An 18,103-nucleotide genomic window follows, 5' to 3' on the forward strand; every position below is an offset into this window, starting at 1 on the left:
TGATCAGAACCGCACACCGGGCTTACGAAGCCTTGGGTGCCAGGGTAGTTTCGCGCCTGTCTGCTATCGAGGCACCCAGATATAGCCTATGCGATCCATATCACGGCCTCGATGCGATTGCCGACGGCCTTGCTATGTGGTCAACGTAGTACTGTGCTACGTAAGAACGACCACGGATGAAAAATAATGCAAGTGCGGAGACTCCACCAGGACATGTGCCTAGTTATTGTTCGCTCCTTCTCGAGACACATGGCGATACAAGGGATCCGAACAACCCGGCGCAGCCCTACTTAAAGTGATGCGGGGTTGTTTGATGCCATGACTTCTGCATACCAGCAATTCCATGATGTTGCCCATTTTCTTCTGTGCCTAATAATGTAACTTGAAATTGAGGACAGCCGTCCACACTTGGCTTTCCAAATTTTCCCCTACATTCACCGGTTCAGGTTTGTGCGTCCGAATTCGGAAACAATCAAGTTTTTTGGGGGGCGAGCTTGTGGCCTCTCAAGATTTGCGCACAAACGTGTCCATGGGGATCTTTCATTCGGCAAGTTATCGAAGCACACCAGATGCTGCTAATACCCAATCATATAAATGTATTTTATATTCACTGGTACTGTTCGGTAACACCTCATTTGGGCCTAGTTGGTACATACTTCGTAACTAAATGTAACAGCGTAAACATCTAAGAGGAGCCACAAAAAGAAAGACAGGACACACAATGGCGCTGACTAACAACTTCTTTTTTCCTTTCGTCGTCGATGCATATATATATCTAGGCCACATAATCGCGCAGGCGCAGAGAATACATTACTGGCATCTGCCAACTTATCGTATACGTAAACGTAGGAAATCAAATTATGATTGGTGCAGGGACAACGATGTGTCACCAATGCAATTATTTCTTTGTCTTTTTATGTGATAGGCCTCTAAGGCAATCCGCGCATGTTCATTCTTGCTTTTTTCAAGAATTATCGTCCGATCAAGTCGCGCCTCGCAATTGCTGCAAGAGTTTATATGCGCAACCAGGTGCGCTCCTTTATCTATATTTTTGTTTACTTTTTGCGCATGTTCCCTGAGTCGCTCATTGACGCAACGCCCTGTCTGGCCAACGTAGGTCTTACCACATGAGAGTGGAATGCCATAAACCACGCCCACAGCGCACGACACGTATGAGGCATCATGCCGAATTTGGCATCCTCCTGTGTTCTCTCCACAGGTGCGGGAACATAGCTTTGAAAGCTTGTTTGGCACAGAAATTGCCAAAGGAACGCCATCCCATTTCTCGTTTGGCGGCCGGCCTTTTTGCGGTTTTACTTCTCTGGATCAGAGCTTCAACCACTGCAGTCAAAAGCGACATAGGGAACCCTGCTGCCAAAAGTCGGCTGATCTGATTGTCAAAACTTTCTTGCATCTTGTGACCACACGAACTCTTAAGTGCCAATTCTATACATGACGATGCAATACCTCTTTTCACAATCTTCGAGTGCGCAGACCTGAAGGACAACAGTTCCTTTTTCGCACGGGGTTGACTTTTGTCAGCTAGGTTCCCTATGTCGCTTTTGACTGCAGTGGCTGAAGCTCTGATCCAGAGAAGTAAAACCACAAAAAGGCCGGCCGCCGAACGTGAAACGCGACGGCCTGCGGTGGTTCCTTATATACATAAGGTGACCCATCAACTCAAGAAAGTTGCTTGCAGGCATGGCGTTCCTTTGGCAATTTCTGCGCCAAACAAGCTTTCAAAGCTATTTTCCCGCACCTGCGGAGAGAACAGAGGAGGATGCCAAATCGGCATGATGCCTCATACGTGTCGTGCGCTGTCGGCGTGGTTTATGGCATTCCACTCTCATGTGGTAAGACATACGTTGGCCAGACAGGGCGTTGCGTCAATGAGCGACTCAGGGAACATGCGCAAAAAGTAAACGAAAATGTAGATAAAGGAGCGCACCTGGTTGCGCATATAAACTCTTGCAGCAATTGCGAGGCGCGACTTGATCGGACAATAATTCTTGGAAAAAGCAAGAATGAACATGCGCGGCTTGCCTTAGAGGCCGATCACATAAAAAGACAAGGAAATAATTGCATTAGTGACACATCGTTGTCCCTGCACCAATCAGAATTTGATTTCCTACGTTTACGTATACGATAAGTTGGCAGATGTAAGCTATGTATTCTCTGCGCCTGCGCGATTATGTGGCCTAGGTATATATATGCATCGACGACGAAAGGAAAAAAGTTGTTAGGCAGCGCCATTGTGTGTCCTGTCTTTCTTTTTGTGGCTCGTCTTAGATGTTTGCGCTGTTACGTTTAGTTCAGTGGTACTGTTCGAAATGGCAGAACAGCAACGAGAAGATGAAGCTGCATCCTGGGGTCCTGTACAGAGAGGAGCTGCCTCTGCTACAGTGAAACCTATCTGGCCAGCCCTCCATGGCGGCGCTAGGGAGTGTCAACACGTAAACACTCCTAGCATACACGACTACTACGCGCACCATGATGCACTTTGAACCCACTCCACCCACGTCATCACAAGCGGTCATTAAACTGCATATGTGATGTATTGCGTGGTCTTAAAGGCAGGCAGCTGGCCACTATTGCTCTGACATGCTGCCTCAATACACCAAAGGTGCGGGGGTGGCGTCGTACTGACGTAACAAAAATATGAAGAAATATACAATCAAGCCAACGTAGCATTCTGTCTTTTTGTTGAACTGCGTAAACACTTTTCTTTTTAAATTGTGGTGTTTAGCTTGCTTAAACTACGCCGTGGTTTGCTATGGACGCTGGAACGATTTTTTCTAGCCATCACTGGGCGTGAGTTTTGCTGACGACGCCTGCGCCACCGCGGTGGTCTCGTTTCCGGGTCAGCACGCTATGTTAAAGTAGCAATTCATCCATACACAGCACCGCAATCGGGCCGTGCCTGTGTGTTTCATTCATATTTCTCGATGTCACATTTTTGATTATCTGACACATAAATTATTTCACTAAAGCTTAGAAGGTAGACGCCGCTCAAGCATATATGTTTTTTCGAACATGCTCTACAGGACTGCAACATTCCCACTGCACGCTTTACCGTAATTTTGAGAGTGGTGAACTTGAATACCCTGAGATCCGTAACAAAGTTTCCATGTCAACAAGAATTAGAACTTCTTCAGTTTTAACCTTATCGATCTGCGGGAACACGGAAGGTGGAGAGAAGTAATTAATAAAGAGAAAATCAGACATCCACCCAATCGCGCAAATTGCTAAAGAGAACTCATGCAGGTTCCCTGCAAGGAAAGCCTCGCAGTTGAAGAAAAACACGTCCTGTTCTGGGACTCGAACTTGGGACTACCGCCTTTCCGACGCGGCCTTTCTACCGTCTGAGTTAACCAGGGTGGTTCCAGATGGCAGGGCGAAGTCCTTGGTAGCAATTGCTGCGATTGGGTGGATGTCTGACTTTCCCTTTATTCATTCATCATGCTCATCATCATCAGCCTGGTTACGCCCACTGCAGGGTGAAGGTCTCTCCCATACTTCTCCAACTACCCCGGTCATGTACTAATTGTGGCCATGTCGTCCCTGCAAACTTCTTAATCTCATCCGCCCACTTAACTTTCTGCCGCCCCCTGCTGCGCTTCTTTTCCCTTGGAATCCAATCCGTAACCCTTAATGACCATCGGTTATCTTCCCTCCTAATTACAAGTCCTGCGCATGCCCATTTCTTTTTCTTGATTTCAACTAAGATGTCATTAACTCGCGGTCGTTCCCTCATCCAATCTGCTCTTTTCTTATTCCTTAACGTTACACCCATCATTCTTCTTTCCATAGCTCGTTGCGTCGTCCTCAATTTGTGTAGAACCATTTTCGTAAGCCTCCAGGTTTCTGCCGCGTACGTGACTACTGGTGAGACACAGCTGCTATACACTTTTCTCTTGAGGGATAATGGCAACCTGTTGTTCATGATCTGAGAATGCCTACCAAATGCACCCCAGCCCATTCTTATTCTTCTGATTATTTCAGTCTCATGATCCGGATCTGCGATCGCTACCTGTCCTAAGTAGATGTATTCCCTTATCACTTCCAGTGCCTCGCTACCTATCGTAAACTGCTGTTCTCTTCCGAGACCGTTAAACATTGCCTTAGTTTCCTGCAGAAATATTCTTAGACCCACCCTTCTGCTTTGCCTCTCCAGATCAGTGAGCATGCATTGCAATTGGTCCCCTGAGTTACTAAGCAAGGTAAGATCATCAGGGAATCGCAAGTTACTAAGGTATTCTCCATTAACTGTTATCCCCGATTCTTCCCAATGCAGGTCTCCGAATACCTCCTGCAAACACGCTGTGAATAGCATTGGAGAGATCGTATCTCCCTGCCTGACGCCTTTCTTTCTTGGGATTTTGTTGCTTTCTTTATGGAGGACTACGTTGGCTGCGGAGAAGCTATAGATATATTTCAGTGTTTTTACATACGGCTCGTTTACACCTTGATTCCGTGATGCGTCCCTGACTGTTGAGGTTTCGACGGAATCAAACGCTTTATCGTAATCAATGAAAGCTATATATAAGGGTTTGTTATATTCCGCACATTTCTCTGCCACCTTATTGATAGTGTTAATATGGTCTATTGTTGAGTAGCCTTTACGAAATCCTGCCTGGTCCATTGGTTGACAGAAGTCTTTTTAAATTATTTCTGTCCAACTTGCGGGTTTCTGAAGAACCATTACGTCAAACTCTTGCCTTTTCTCGAGGTGTTGACAAATTCGGCTACACCCTGCCATCTGCTAGCCGCCTGGTTTGATGTCATCTTTTTACTTGGAATGCACGCAGTCTGGCGTAGTCTGTTGGCATATAGGCATTGTGATGTTAATGGCCGCACTGTGTATGAATATTTTGTGGAAATGGTTGTGAAGGTACGTGACGTGTACAAGACGAAGGACTGTGATGAAGCTGTGGTGTCAATGCTTGACACTTTGACACATATAAAACGAGTGTGATCTATGGTCACACACTCTTTTGAAGCTTGTAGCCAAGCTGGAAATAAAGAAAAAAAAAGCCTGGTTAGCTCAGACGATAGAGCGGCTGCCCCGGAAAGGCGGTGGTCCCAGGTTCGAGCCCCGGACCAGGATGAATTTTTGTTCAACTGCGAGGGTTTTCTTTCAAGGAACCCGAATGGGTTTCCTTTGCAGCAGTTGCTACGATTGAGTGGATAAGGGTGACAAAGTATCACATGGGAGGTAATAAGTACCGCCACTGTCAAATGCTTACAGCGCAGCTGAACCACAACACAGGCTCTTTTGGTCTGGGGTCCAGGTTTTTGCGTAACGTGAAAATCACGGAAGTAAACGGGTCAACAAGAAACAAAAACTACACAGAACGAAATGCTAAACCGAAGATCTCCTGCATCCGTCCAGTACGCAGCTTGTTTTTGTTTGTGTGTGCATTTCTTGCGCTGTTTTTTATTCTATTGATCACGCACCAGCACGAGCAGCGCTTAACCTCGTGGCATGAGGCAATTAGGAAATGATGACATTGCCTTGACAGTGTTGTGTTGAGTGCACTGTGCTGTTCACTCATAAGGGCAAAGTTACTGAAACATACATGTGCGCAATTGCTAGCCGTCCATGTGGCTATCCACACATGACGCTAGTACATGTGCGCACAAATGTACTACAAGCCTTATTCAGCCCGGACAAACTTGTAAAATATGACAAAACAGCACGTATTAAGCACACAATATTTTAAACAAAAGCGCTGCCTGGGGAATTGCTGGAGCCTTTTCGTACGCTAAGCCAGTTAGCGTGGTGTGATGTGACCGCCAATTTAGTGTGAATGAGCTCGAATCTGTTGTGTGTTATGTAGCAATAGATCACGAATAAAACCTGTACATATAATGCACGCTCAGTGCGTAACAATATGTATGTTCCGAAGGCACACAAACAGGTTAATCGAAAAGCGCGCGATGTACGACGCCTTTTAGTATTTATCACATTCGATTGCACGGTTCTGGCTTGTGATACCTGACAGTCCGGTTTATACAGCAGAGAATTTTCACCGACCAAGTATCTCTAAAACACAAAGACCTCTCACCAAAATAGCACATCATGTTCTTTGCTTAGGGAGCCCTAGATTTCCTCGGAAGGTTAGGACTGGTGAGGTTTAGACAGTGCTGAATAACGGCCACGTCCGTGCTCTGCGGCCGATTTTTTCCAGATAGAGGAACTACGAGGTAGGGTTTCTAAATCATATGGACATGGCGGGCAACATTGAGGAACTCTACACTGTTATCGACAGCGTGGCCACCGTCGTAATAAAGCTAAATAGGATATGTTAACTAAGTGTATTACCAGCCCACACTCCAACCTCCAGTCATGACATGATGAAATAGAGCAGTTTTTTTTTATGTGTTGCATAAACAGTGAGGTGTACTGAATAACTCAATCCACTGTATGCATTGCTGACTTTAACGTGAAAGTTGCAAGAAATTCGGCTGAGAACACGTGATCGGCAACTATGCTCCAGAAATAGTAGGGGAGAGATACTGTCAAATTCAGGGGAGCGGAAATGACTTCGAATAATGAATACCGACTTCGGGAAGCGCCGTAACAGAAATTGGAGCTGCACAACCATTAATATAGAAACAAAACAGGAAGCAGGTTTCATACACTGCCCGTACCAGCCTAGTACAGCTTGTAGAAGTGTAAGGTATAGCAAACGGCAGTGATCACTCTAGAGCAAGAGAGAGATCACAAGAAAGAAAGAGCAAAAGAAGTGAAAAACAGATAAAGCTAGACGCAGTCAGGGTAATAGCAGATGAATGCATGCTTGTGCTCGCAAATAAATATGTAGCTCTGGAACAGTCACATCAAAATAACGCTTATGTATTTTGTGAAACTCTAAGTAGGTCGATTTGAGATGAAGAAATTGAAGTTGGAACTAAGGCACCAGATAAGCCCTCCCAAAGTAACAAACGACCTAATAAAGAAACGATTGGGCATGAACGTGTTCAACTCAAGAGATCGCAGAATTTGCTGCAGGGCCAAAGCTGATAAACAAGCAGAAACTAAGTGATACTCGAAACTACAAGGGTACGAATGATTAAGGAAGCAGTAAAAATGACACAGCGTGCATCCGTGAGAAGAAAACGTGCTATCGGGCAGGGCAAGGTGTATTTAGTGGAAGATCAGCAGAGTGATGCCATCAGCAATTTCGATAGCTTAATAAAGGCAGCGCAAGTTTTCTATACTGAGGTGTACAGTACTTGAAACAGCCACCTAGTCTTCATCGGAAGTGGTGACGAACTGCACAGAGAGGCTCTATGTGCAACTAGCGAGGAATTTAGAAGGATTTTTCGACACATGTCAGGCCAGCAGAACATTGAATAACAGTTGATTTATTCAAATATGGACATAATATTACTCTTCAAAAGCTTGCGGCCCTTCGTGCGCAAAGCCTGGTAACATCAGATGTACCGGAGAGCCTGAAGAATTTCAACATTATACTAATCCATAAGAAGGGAGGCGCGATTGAGTAAATGTAGTCACGATAGCTGGTTCTCAGTGTTGTAGAAAATATTCAATAAGGTAATTCCCAAGATTATCAAAGCAACACTTGACCAATCAACCAAGAGAGCATGCCGTCTTCAAAAAGAGGTATTCTACGATGACTCACCTCCATCAAAAATCAGGTAAATTGGCAATCTGGGCAGCTCAAGCAACCTCTAAAAAAGATTTTCATAGGTTATGAAAAAGGTGTTTGATCCAGTAGGGACAGCACCAGTCAAACACGTATTGCGTAATCAAGAAGTACAGGAAGGATACATGGATATCTTCCTAAATAGCTTCTGATTTCACTGCCACCATAAATCTCCACAAGGCGAGTAGGAAAATACATATCAAGAAAGGGGTCAGCCGGGAAGACTCAATTTGCCCTATGCTTTTCACTGCATGGTTAGAATAAATCATCAGGCTATTAGATTTGCGGATAGACGCCGGCTATCCAACGGATACACGGCGAACATACTTCAGTTGGCTGGAGACGAGTTTTAAGAAATTCTTGTCGACCCTAACGAAGAATATGTAAGATTAACGTCGAAGATTAATGAGCAGAACACAAAGGTAATCTTCCATAGCCTCGCGAGCAAAAAATAATTAATTGACGCTCACTCCCTAGAGTATCTGCAGGAGCACATTCATTCAGGTGAAGTGCTCACAGAAGACCGTGATCACAAGGTTCCTCAGAAAGGCTGGCCAACGTTTTGGTAGCAGGACCTATCTTATTAACACATGGGGAGAAAGTGAGACGTTAATAAGGATGCTTTCCACTAAAAATGTAAGGCGTAATTATAAGAGATAAGAATAGAGAGGTTTGAATCATACACGAAATTGAGTCAAACGATAGGCTGATATTAGGAGAAAAAAATAAAGCGGGGTAAGTCATGTGAATCGTGGGGCGAACAAGCGGTGGAAAATTGGAAATACAGAATGGGTTCTAAGAGGAGGGACGTGCAGTCGGAGACGGCAGAAGGTTTTGAGGTGTGCGGAAATCAGAAAACGTGCAAGGCGCACCTTCGAATTAGTTAGCGCAACACAGGGTTATTTGGATATCGCTGGAAGAGACCTTCATCCTGCCGTTGATATAAAAATGGGCTGATGATAATGAGGATGAAGATATTCCTATATATTTCCTTCATTTTCTTAGTTTGTAATATTTATCCTACCCTATCCTGGGCCACTGGACATACACCTATTGCTGGCCAATCAGCTAGGATGATTTTGTTTTATACTTACATAATAGGTTACCGCATGTATATGGCATACGCCTTTCATCATCATTGTTACCACCACGAGCATCACTGATAGCCTTTAACATCGTTGCGTCAGCGTTTAATACGGTGCGTACGCCTAATCTGGTGTTTAAATTTAGGCCTTGCTTGTGAGCAATGTACAGCAGAAACATAAACATAGCAGGACATTAAAGTACTGTTCAGTGCAGCACCATATTCTTTCTTCGGTGGCGTACAAAAAATCATTCGTGCCATTGTCGCTATTGTATCTCCTTCACCGTCGTCGTCGCGTTGCTGTTGTCATCACTCACACGCTCGCGTCACACCAGGATCACAATGCAGGATCACAAGCTACCTGCCAATTGCTTCGTATAAGATCAATTTCCACAGTGCAGTACGATCAGCGAAGCTTTTATAGTAACTGTGTTAGTCATTGTCTCTAGGGAAACCTTGAAACAGGAGAGAGTGGATTGCGCAAATCCAGCGACAAACTGCATAATGCTCTTACTTGATTGAGTTGACACGTACACCATACGGAGCGTTCTCTGAAATGAAATAGGTAAAAACGGTGACAGAACTAAAATCACAATGAATTCTTTTATGCAAAAAACTCGATATAACGAAACCTGTTTTAGGAAGGTCAAGATCTAGCGAAGCAATTTCCATTCCCGGGCAAGTAATCACAAGGTTGAATGTTGTCATCAACCGGAATTAACGAAACTAGCCTGCATTAAACCCGATTTAGCGAAAATTTTCCAGAAATAAATCTGCAGTAAAAACAGATTTCTTTCTCATTTTGACGCAGATGGGTTTTTCTTCGCGCATGCGCTCTAACGCTATCGCATTTAAACATCTAGACACCCTAGTCACGGCTCTAGCTTTATTTTGACGAGGCTGCACGCCACACCCACGCAGGAAACAACGGACTCTGCAGTCGCTAGCCCTCTTAGGTACAAGCTGGCGCTAGGGGTGGTGGTAATTGGGCCGCCCTCGAGGTCTTTTTACATGCGCAGGCGTGGGTTAGAGGCAAATACGACGCTGCGATACCTTTTGGATGTCGCTACGTTACAGTTTTAGATTTCGAAGGGGCAAAAAATCCCTTACTCGATTTTCCGAAATGCCCGATTTAATGAAATAATTCGATTGTGTTCATTACTTCGTTCAATTGAGTTTCAACTGTGCAAATACAATCTCACCCACAACACCTAAATCAAGAGCGGTGCATTTTCAGGAGGAGCTCCGCAAGTTAAAACTGCGGGAGGGCCTCTTATCAGAATTTGATGAAGGGAATATTTAATTACGACAGGTATCAACTGAGGTCACAAAACTGTACGAGCGGTTAAATAGGACATAGGGAAACACATCAACTATAACAGTTATTTGAAGAGGTTGATATTTGCACTTATCAAAGCAATCAAAGCAAGTACGGACGACCTAGATTACAGTTGACGATAAATGTGTGTAGCATTCGAGCAATGCATTGACGCACCGCATTCCTGAAGGCACGTTTATTTGACATGTGTAGTGGTCATTATGAGACTTTCTTTCCTTCGGTTATATGCGTCATTCTCCGATACTGCCCAACTTGGCTGTTGCACTTGCGGGGTCCAAGAAATGGAGTGTAACAGTGGCGGCATGACATCAATGGTATGTCAATTCCTAAACGATGGCAATGGTATAACGATCACAGCCGGACGATGACTTGACGTCGATGAGATGACTAGTGCACGCCGACGATGGCGTGAAGATAATACTATGAAGGCAACTGCATGATGAAGATGGAAAAAACGATAGCACGACCACGATGGCATGACGACGACGGTACGGCAACGGAATGGTGATAGCGACTGTCTGTTCACGATGGTATGAAAATGACGCCACGATCAGGATTGAACGACATCATGTTTACGAAAGAATGACGAACAAAAAATGATGTCGATGGATCGACGAAGGCGCTATGACGATGCCGGCATCACGGCAATGATATGACAACGACTTTGCGATGATAATAGCTGATGACTGCGTGATGAGAGTAACGTGATGAAGTTGAAATAACGAGGGTGGCACGACCGCGATGGCATTCGACGATGTATGATGACTGCATGACGACGATTGTCTGAAGGCGATGGCATGACAGCAATATGGTGCAGCGATGACTGTGTGACGACAATTGCGGGACGGCGGCGGCAGGATAAGAGTCGGATAACAAAGTTAAAATTACGACATTGGCATGGCCATGATGGCGCTACGATAGTGACGTGAGAACGAATGCATGACTCCTACATCACGACGATGGCGTGAGGATGATGGCATGGAGAGAGTCGGCTTATAAAGCTGAAATGACGACGATACAACGACCACGACGGAATTGCGACCACGAGGATGTACCTAGGGGCCCAAGCTATTGCACAACTCGCACTACTTGGTCGAAGTATAAAGCATGACGACGACGACATAAAAAGGACCTGACCACCAAGATGGAATAACGACGACTGAACCGCCAGGACGGGCATCGCCGCGGAGGTGTCACAACGAATGCACGACAACGATGGCGTGACACCGACGGCATGACGAGAGCCCGATGGCAAAACTGCAATGACGACGATGGAACCACGACGAACGCATCCCGACCATGAGCACTAAGCTATTGGTCAAAACTCTCAGACAACTTTGGCCACAGTGCCGGCTTGAGAGGGTATATACTGTAGTGGACAGTACTTTATAGAGCCCCCTCGGTGGAAGAAGAAGAGACTGGACTAGTGCATAGGCATATAGGTTCGACAATGGTAGCTGGGGCATCAAGGCAGTCACGTGATAAATAAGCTGCAATTCCTTGTGGGCATTCTGTTGCTACAAGTTGGTGACTCGGGCGTGACGCCACATCACAACTGTATACGTACACCAAGTTCCTTCTCTACGCCATGGAACCGGCCGCCCAACAACGACGTCTCGAAGAAAACCGAACGTCTTCCGTCGCAACACTCAAACCTCCCAATTTCTGGCCCTCGGAATGTGAACTCTCCTTCGGCCACATTAAAGCGCAGTTTTGCCGTCACCAAGTCAAATCTCAGGCGGCCAAGTACGACAATGTCATGAGTGCGCCTAAGCCGACCGCTCCAGCTTCGGTCCGCGACATTTTGCTAGATCCTACACCCATGATCAGTACAACAGCCTCAAGTGGCAGGTACTACGGCGCGGCACTGACTCTGAGTCGCGACGGACTCAACAGCTCTTCTCATCGGACGAACTTGGTCACAAAAAACCAACTGAGCTGTTTCGCAGCATGACACAACTTGGAGCAACAGAAGGCCCACAGAGAATTGCCATTTATTTATCAGGTAGCGGCGTTGATGTCGCGGCTACCATTGTCGAGCCGATACGCCTGATGGCCCTAGTCCAGACTCTTCTTCCACCGAGGGGGCTCTATGAGTACTGTACACTTCAATATATATATATATATATATTGTAAGCATTTATGCGGACTTCATCTTCATCTGTACAAAGTCATCATCAATCATCGGCTCGTGTTCGTTTTTGCATCGGCGCCATTTTTGCTTTTTGGAATAAAGCGTCGTCTCGACCGTGGTATTTCAAGTGGTGGAGGCGCTTTAAGATCCCTTCGACCTCAATCTACTTCAAGATCTCTCCTGGAGCTACGTTCAGGACGTCGCTTACGCCAAGAGGCCGCCATGTCGCAAGACCAGACCGCAGCGTCCACCATCTCGGTTCAAGTGCCAACCACCCCCACTCCGAGCCCTGCCAACAACCGGTATCGCGATCCTGAAATCTTCTCTGGCTTGCCTGGTGAGGACGTTGAAGGCTGGCTCGACAACTACGATCGTGTCAGCGAATACAACAACTGGAACGAGACATCGAGGTTAAACAACGTGCCATTTTAAGTCTCTCAAGTAGCCAAAACATGGTTCCTGAATCATGAGAGAGACTTCCGTGATTGGTCGTCTTTCAGGGAACAGCTACGGCGGATTTTTGGCACACCCACGGTTCGTTCGGAAGTTGCAAAAAAGAGGCGGTCTGAGCGCGTCCAGTATTATGGCGAGTCGTATACCTCGTACATTAAGGACATCCTCGCGCTTTGCCGCCGTGTCGACAGTGCCATGCCAGAACCTGATCGCGTGCGACACCTTCTTAAGGGTATCGGATCTACTGCCTTCAACGCACTCGCCGCTCAAAACCCTTCGACGGTGTCGGACGTCGTCTCCGTCTGTCAGCGCCTCGACGCCCTGCAATCAATCCGCTTGCAACCGGACTTTTCCGACAACCCCCTGGCAAACAGTATTGAGCTCCGGTCTATCATTCGAGCAATAATTCGTGAGGAATTGCAAGCGCATGGCTCACCCCCTTGCAGCAGCGCTCACGTCCAACCTGCTTCTACTGACGTGCGCGGTATTATTAAGGAAGAATTGGCCTCCCTGCAGAATGTCCAGCATACCAACGCTTCTTCTTGCCCACAACCAGCTTCTTACGCCCAGATTGCTGCAATGCCAGCCGCGCCGTCTCCAATCACACCACCTGCGCCTGTTCACGATCACCTGGCACCTTTAGTCACCCGAGCTCCGAAGCCGTCTTACTACTCTGCTTGACGTTCGTCGCGACCTATCTGCTACTACTGCGGCTTTCGAGGACATATCTCCCGGTTTTGCGGACGCCGCCAACAAGACGAACGTCGTGGTTACGCGGCCTTTGAACTCGATGAGCCACCTTCTCGCGTTTACCGCACTTATGACGATAATCCCCCCGTTCGCCGATCTCCATCTCCGGCCGACTTCTCCAACACCGCACTCAACACACGTGCCTCGAGACGCCGCTCCCCATCGCCGCTCCGATGTTCTGTTTCGCCACTTCGACCTGTCTCCCAACTCCATGTCCAGCGACCGGAAAACTAACCAGTGCAGTTTTTGGAGGGAAAACTGCATCGCCGCGAAGTGCTCCAAGTGCTCCTGAACGTCCTTCGAACATGTTATTGGTGTCTGTGGAGGGTGTGCGTTTGTTAGCTCTGATTGACACGGGAGCTACTATATCTGTTATGCGTGCGGACCTGTGCTCTCGTCTGCGGAAAGTGAAGACGCCTTATATTGGATTATCCCTGATTGGGGCTAATGGAGCAATCATTCGACCCTCAGCCCAATGTACAGCACGCGTCTTCATTGATGGTATCCGTCATCACATTAAATTCGCGATTTTATTCCCGTGCGCTCATGAATTAATTTTAGGTTGGGACTTTCTCTCGTCAGCGTCCGTTTTAATCTCTTGCCGTCAACGTGTAGTCCATATGACCGAGACAGTTCATTGCAGCGGGAGTGCCGATGAGCCACGACTGCGTTTTCTCATTGCTGCCGATTCTGTACTGCCTCCCGGCCACGAGCAAATCATAAGTCTCTTTTCTACAGATATCACCAATGGCGACGTGTTCATCACTCCTTACGATCGCTGTCTTGGCCGTGGGATTGTCTTCGCTTCCTGCCTGGTGCGGTTCAAGGAAAGCTCTGCGTTAATCATCGCTTTAAACGTGACCACTGAGACAATCCTCCTACCTCAAGGCTCCGCAGTGACCTGTTATGTGGATACTGAACCAGTCTCCGTGCTTCCTCTTGCCGCCTCGCAAGCTCTTCCTCAACAGGACAAATCTGCTTCATCTGCCCTTGCTTCCGTGATAAGTCCTGACCTTACTGCTGCTCAACATGAAGCGTTGCTAAAATTGCTTACGAAGCACCAGGCCTCTTTTGATATGGATACTTCGTCACTCGGACAGACATCCGTTGCCTTCCATCGTATCGACACCGATGGCCAGACTATTGTACGCCGTCGTCCCTACCGAGTCTCTTTGGCCGAACGCAGAATCATCGAGGAGAACGTCGCCGATATGCTGAAACGAAACGTCATACTTCCCTCCGCCAGTGCTTGGTCATCACCCGTCGTTTTAGTGCAGAAGAAGGATGGATCGGTACGATTTTGTGTTGACTACCGTGCGCTAAACAAGATCACCCGTAAGGATGTATATCCGATGCCCCGTATCGATGACGCCCTTGATTCGTTGCAAGGCGCGCAATACTTTTCCAGCCTTGATCTTCGCTCCGGATATTGGCAAATTCCAATGCACGAAGTGGACAAAGAAAAGACCGCCTTTTCTACTCCGGATGGTCTTTATGAGTTTAATGTAATGCCTTTCGGTCTGTGCAATGCTCCCGCCACATTTGTAAGAATGATCGACACTGTTCTTCGTGGCCTCAAGTGGCAAACTTGTCTATGTTACCTCGACGACATCGTCGTGTTTTCCTCTACTTTCACTGACCATCTGCAACGCTTAGATGAAGTGCTCACATGCCTTTCTAATGCCGGACTTCAACTAAACACGAAGAAGTGCCGTTTCGCTAGCACAACGATTAAAGTCCTGGGTCATCTCGTTAGCAAAGACGGCATCCAGCCCGATCCGGATAAAATTGCCGCGGTGCTTAACTTTCCACGCCCACTTCGTGCAAAAGAACTGCGCAGCTTCATTGGACTCGCCTCATACTTTCGACGTTTTATTCAGTACTTTGCCAGCATTGCCTCGCCCCTCCGCAGGCTCCTTGCTAGTTCCAGTTCCTTCGATTGGAACGATCAGTGTGAAGCCGCGTTCCAAGAACTCAAGCGCGCACTAACAGCCCCACCTTTTCTTTGTCATTTTGATGACAAGGCGTCCACATTACTGCATACTGACGCCAGCGGTCACGGAATTGGTGCCGTACTGCTGCAGCGCGACCACGAATTTTGCGAAAAGGTTGTTGCATATGCAAGCCGCACGCTCACTTCCGCGGAAAAGAAGTACTCGATAACCGAACAAGAGTGTTTGGCTGTTGTCTGGTCAATTCAGAAATTTCGTCCATATCTCCACGGTCGACATTTCACGGTTGTGACCGACCACCATGCCCTATGTTGGTTGTCGACGATCAAAAACTTGTCTGGGCGCCTTGGCCGCTGGATACTCCGATTACAAGCATATGATTTCGATGTCATATATAAGTCCAGACGGAAGCTCCACGATGTCGATGCTCTTTCACGATGCCCATTACCACCATCATCGGAGCACATCACATCATCGTGTCAAATTGGCCGCACGGAGGACGCTTCGTCTATTACACCGATTTCTTCCTTGACTCCATCAAACCGCCCTTCAGTGCTTTCCACTCACCAGCACGCCGATTCCTATTGCCATGGTATGATCAATCGCCTTAGCGGTGTTTCATTTCCACCCGACACCAGGCTACGGAAACAGCTCAAACTGTTCAAGTTTGAAGACGACGTGCTCTACAGGTACATTTTTCAGCCGGAAGGCCATCGATGGGTTCCCGTTCTACCGCGCTCTCTTCGCGCTGCAGTTCTGCAGGCCTCACACGATGACCCTACGTCAGGCCACTTGGGTTACCACAAAACACACGAGCGCATACGCAGCCGATTCTATTGGTCAGGCCTTTCCACGAGCATAGCTTGATATGTTGCCTCGTGCACGCTTTGCCAACACCGTAAGCGACCTACTACTGCTCCGGTCGGGACCCTCCAACCACTTCCTTGTCCAGCACAACCCTTCTCTGTCGTCGGCATTGACCTTTTCGGGCCTCTCCCACCTACTCCAGACGGCAACAGATGGATCGTCACTGCTGTTGACCATTTGACCCGGTACGCTGAAAATGCCTCAGAAGTAGCGGCCTTCTCCTTGCAGGCTGTCTACTTATGTCACGGGGCGCCTCACGTTCTTTTGAGCGACCGAGGCAAGGCATTTCTTTCAAGCACTCTTAATCAAGTTCTGCAAGCGTCCAACACCGTCCACAAGACAACGTCTAGCTACCACCCTCAAACCAACGGCCTAACAGAGCGATTTCATCGCACGCTGTGTGACATGCTATCCATGTACATTCAACCTGATCATCGTAACTAGGATGCGATTCTCCCATTTGTAACATTTGCGTACAACACGTCTGTTCAACGGACCACCGGATACTCTCCGTTTTTCTTAGTATACGGCCGCCACCCAACCTCATCACTCGACGTTTCTTTCTTCTCTGGCCCCGTCAACGCTTCACCATTCATTTGCGACCAGTTTGTGTCTCGTCTTGCCCAATGTCGTCGTCGCGCCCGTATGAACACTGTAGCCAGCCAAGACGATCGCAAACATCGGTACGATGCCTCTCATCGCGTCGTTTCCTACCGCCCTGGTGACGATGTGCTCCTATGGACACCTGCCCGAACACCCGGTTTATGTGAGAAGCTTGAGTCGCGATATATTGGCCCCTACGAAGTCGTAGAGCAGACCTCGCCGGTGAACTATCGCGTTACACCTGTTGAGGCCCCAACTGACCGACGCTGCCGCGGAACGGAGATCGTGCACGTTTCTCGCCTGAAGCCCTTTCATCTCCGTTCCACTGTCTAATGTGCGGCCAGGCTGGCCGCTTCCGTCCACGGGGGAAATTAGTGTAAGCATTTATGCGGACTTCATCTTCATCTGTACAAAGTCATCATCAATCATCGGCTGCTACCGGTCGCGTATTGTGGCTAACTGTACTGAAATTATAGCCTCTACAGAGTGAATATATAAAAAGCAGAAGTTCTGCAGCATATAGGAATGCGAGGCAAATGAATGTGAGCCAATGGGAATGTATGACTAGCGGGGTACATTATTTAAAAGTAGCCTCCATGAGCATTTAGACAGTTGTTTCACTCACTAACGAGCTGCGTGATTCCCCTCTTATAAAGCTGCTTGGGTTGCTGCTTCAAAAGTCTGTAACTCACTCTTTCACGTTGTCGACAGGCACAAATTCAGGTTCCCTTGAGCTGTTTTTTCAATTGCCCCAAAATGTAGAAGTCCCAAGTTGACAAGTCTGTGCTGTATGGCGGATGTTGCAGCATTTCCCAGTTGAACTTTGCCAGTTTTGTGTTAACCACATCAGCGAAGTGGGGACGGGCAGTGTCGTGGAGCAAGATATCCCCATTCGTCAATTTTCCACGTCGCTTGTTCTTGATTGTGACACGCAGCCGATCCGGCGTTTCACAATCCCAGAAACGATTGATAGTTTGTCAAGGTTTAGCAAATTTGATCAGTAATAGCCCCTGATGATCGAAAAAAAGAAGCCAACAACACTTTTCCGGCGGAAATGACGGTCTTCGCTTTCTTTGGGGGTGGTGAATTCGAATGTTTCCCCTGTAAGCTGTTTCAGGCTCGTAGTGGTGGCACCATGATTCGTCCTCGGTCACGTTGCAGACAAGATGTCATCACAGTCATTGTGATACAGGATGAGAAGAGTCAAGGCAGCGCCGAACCTCTCCGTCTTCTGGCGGTGGTTCAAAA

The 18,103-nt window shown here is 47.3% G+C and overlaps 1 protein-coding gene across 1 annotated transcript in view; it reads right to left on the reverse strand.

Annotated features, from left to right (window-relative positions):
* LOC129383220 (cyclohexanol dehydrogenase-like) overlaps nt 1–18,103 on the reverse strand; it is a 45,599-nt gene that overhangs the window by 13,784 nt on the left and 13,712 nt on the right. Inside the window, exon 5 of the mRNA XM_072286765.1 lies at nt 9,272–9,308. Coding sequence (XP_072142866.1) covers nt 9,272–9,308 — 37 coding nt within the window. The remainder of the gene's footprint in view (nt 1–9,271; nt 9,309–18,103) is intronic.

The sequence above is a fragment of the Dermacentor andersoni genome, chromosome 3 (genome assembly GCF_023375885.2).
Source record: "Dermacentor andersoni chromosome 3, qqDerAnde1_hic_scaffold, whole genome shotgun sequence".
Taxonomy (NCBI): domain Eukaryota; kingdom Metazoa; phylum Arthropoda; class Arachnida; order Ixodida; family Ixodidae; genus Dermacentor; species Dermacentor andersoni.